Source organism: Myotis brandtii, unplaced genomic scaffold (assembly GCF_000412655.1).
Source record: "Myotis brandtii unplaced genomic scaffold, ASM41265v1 scaffold120, whole genome shotgun sequence".
In the NCBI taxonomy this organism is placed as follows: Eukaryota; Metazoa; Chordata; class Mammalia; order Chiroptera; family Vespertilionidae; genus Myotis; species Myotis brandtii.
This window is the reverse complement of record NW_005354174.1, coordinates 1,254,438-1,256,995: the sequence shown is the minus strand read 5'-3', so window position 1 is coordinate 1,256,995 and position 2,558 is coordinate 1,254,438. Positions and strand designations below refer to the sequence as shown.

The following is a 2,558-nucleotide window of genomic DNA, read 5'->3' as shown; positions in this document are numbered from 1 at the left end:
ATGGTGTTGGGGGGGGTCGGGCATGGTTGGTTAGAGCAGGGCTTCCCGCTGTGCCAGTTGCTTGAACCCTGCTCTTGGAACCCTACGTGCACACCAACCAGCCCTCAGCGGGGCCCAGGAGGAGCTTTCCGGAGCCTCTCACCAGGAACTTGGTGTTCTGGTTGTTCTTGGTGTACTTGTAGAGCCTGAGAAGCTGCTTTGCCTCCAGCTCTGAGAAGAGGGAGACGAATCTCCAGAGCATCCTACAGGGAGAGACCTGAGGCTGAGGGAAGGTAGAGCACAGCCCCTGTCCCTCCAGGACCCACCCAGGGAAAAATGGGCCACGGGCTGTCTCCTGGGTTTTTGGTTGGGGGAATGGAGATATGGGGATTTTCTAGACCTTGACTACTCTGTGCTGGTGATGAGCACCCACACCACACAGAACCTGTGCAATCAGAGATCACTGTCCTCGGGGGCAGGAGAGTTTTGTGTCTTCTGTGTGTGCAGCTGTGGCGAATCAATGCCGCCCAGAGTGACTAGAGAACCTGCTCTTTCCACCCCACCTTCCCCATGCTCACTCCAGGATCCTGACTCTTTCACATCAAGATGAGGGACTAGGGGATCTTGACTGAGGTGTGACTTGGAATCTAGAGGGGGTGACCCAGGAGTGGGTGTAGGGGAAGGGCCAGGAGGCTGCCCTACTTCTTCCAGTGCTTCATTTCCCAGGCTCGGCAGTAGTGCTTCAGAAAGGTGTTGATGTGGTCGCCTAGGACCACAAGGCTCTGCTTCATATACTTTAGCTTCTTCTTCTGGGGAAGGTCCTGGGGCAGGGACAACTTTCGCAGGCACTTCTTTAATGGCCTTAGACATTCTTTACACTGAGGAGGCAACAAGGGAAGTGAGGGGCGATTCGAGAAAAGAAGAAAAGAAGAGGCAGATGGGCCACCCCAGTAACCAGAGGTTAGTCCAGCTGCAGCCCTCAGGACTGCACATGTTAAGTAAGGAGGCTCCAGTCAATGTCCTACCCCACTTCTTTCCCAAGAGTGTGACAAATCAGGCAATGAGCTGTGGGTCTGAGGCCTGCCAATTTCTAGCCCAGGTTTCCTGATGTGTGGGGACCAGGGACCAGGTCCTGGGATGGCCCCTTACTCACAATTCGGAAGGTACACTGGTCCAGGCCCTTGGCATGGCACACAAGTGAGTCTCCAGTGGGGATGGTGCTGGAGCTCTTCTCCAAGCAGGGTCCATCCATCACCTGGGGGGAGACGGGGCAGTGGTCTGCTGGGGGGCTTTTGCTCCTGAGGGGCAGTGCTGGGCAACCACTAAGCCAAATGCTAGCCAAAGCCTTTCTCCATTTTCCCTATGAGTTTTTCCTTGACCCAGCCCTGAGACAAGTGAGTTCTGGGCAAAGAAACCCATCTCTGAGAACCCCTGCTTAGAAAACCTAGAATGGCCCAGCCAGTGTAGCTCAATGGTTGCACGTCGACCTATGAACCAGGAGATCACGGTTCGATTCCCAGTCAGGGCACATCCCCAGGTTGTGGGCTTGATCCCCAGTGTGCGGTGTGCGGGAGACAGCTGATCATGCTTCTCTTTATACAACATCAAGAGGTATAAAGGGTAGGATTTTCTTACCCTGTAGGTGACATTCTTAAAGGCATTTAAGAAACAAAGAACTGACATCTTAGGCAAGATTGATGCTGAAATTCATGGGCAATTGTTAAACCCAATGCCTGGTCCAAACTCTGAAGAGTTAGTCCCAGGGCCCTGGCAGGTTTGGCTCAGTGAATAGAGCGTTGGCCTGTGGACTGAAGAGTCCCAGGTATGATTCCTGTCAAGGGAACATAACCGGGTTGCAGGGTTGGTCCCCAGTAGGGGGTGGCGAGTGCAGGAGGCAGCCAATCGATGATTTTCTCTCAACATTGATGTTTCTATCTCTCTCTCCCTCTCCCTTCCTCTCTGAAATCAATAAAAAAATCTTTTTTAAAATAAATAAATAAATAAAAGTGAATAAGAAAATAAGAGTTAACCTAAAATAAAATTTTAAAGAAAAAGAAAACCTAGAATGCCCAACTCATTTTCAAAAATAATAACTATAGCATAGTACAGTAGCTAACTTTTCAAAGCACTAGGTAAACATTAACTCATTTTATTCACTCACAAGTTCTGTGAGCTTAGATATCATCATCCCCCCCTGGTTACAGATAAGATCACTAAGGCACCAGGGGAGTTAAGTAACTCCTTGGCGGAATGAGCAGGGATTCATTTACTCATTCCTTCAGTGAACATTTGTTGAATACCTAAGTCTCAGGCCCACCTCTTTCTGTCCCTAACCCTTAGAATCATGCCATGCTAATGGGCACTCAGAAAAAAAAGTGTGATGGTGATGGTAATGGTGAGAAGGAATTTTCTGACAGAAAAAGTGGGGCAAAGAAATCTAATTAATGAAAATAAAGTGACTTGAAGGCAGAGCACAGAATTAGATTGACAGGGTGGAATTTGTGCCTGACCTTTTAAAAACCTCTCAGAAAAGTGAGTATTAATTCCTGCCTGTGTTCAGGAGAACAAGGAAGATCCAG

At 49.3% G+C, this 2,558-nt stretch overlaps 1 protein-coding gene across 1 annotated transcript in view; it reads right to left on the bottom strand.

Annotated features, from left to right (window-relative positions):
- The window catches only part of LOC102263354 (chromosome unknown open reading frame, human C17orf64), a 5,255-nt gene extending 4,024 nt beyond the window's left edge, over positions 1-1,231 (bottom strand). The window contains exons 1-3 of the mRNA XM_014532520.1: positions 1,133-1,231; positions 682-857; positions 143-242 (exon numbers count right to left, since the gene is read on the bottom strand). Of these exons, the coding sequence (XP_014388006.1) occupies positions 143-242; positions 682-857; positions 1,133-1,231 (375 nt within the window). The remainder of the gene's footprint in view (positions 1-142; positions 243-681; positions 858-1,132) is intronic.
- Between the last annotated feature and the right edge of the window lie 1,327 nt (positions 1,232-2,558).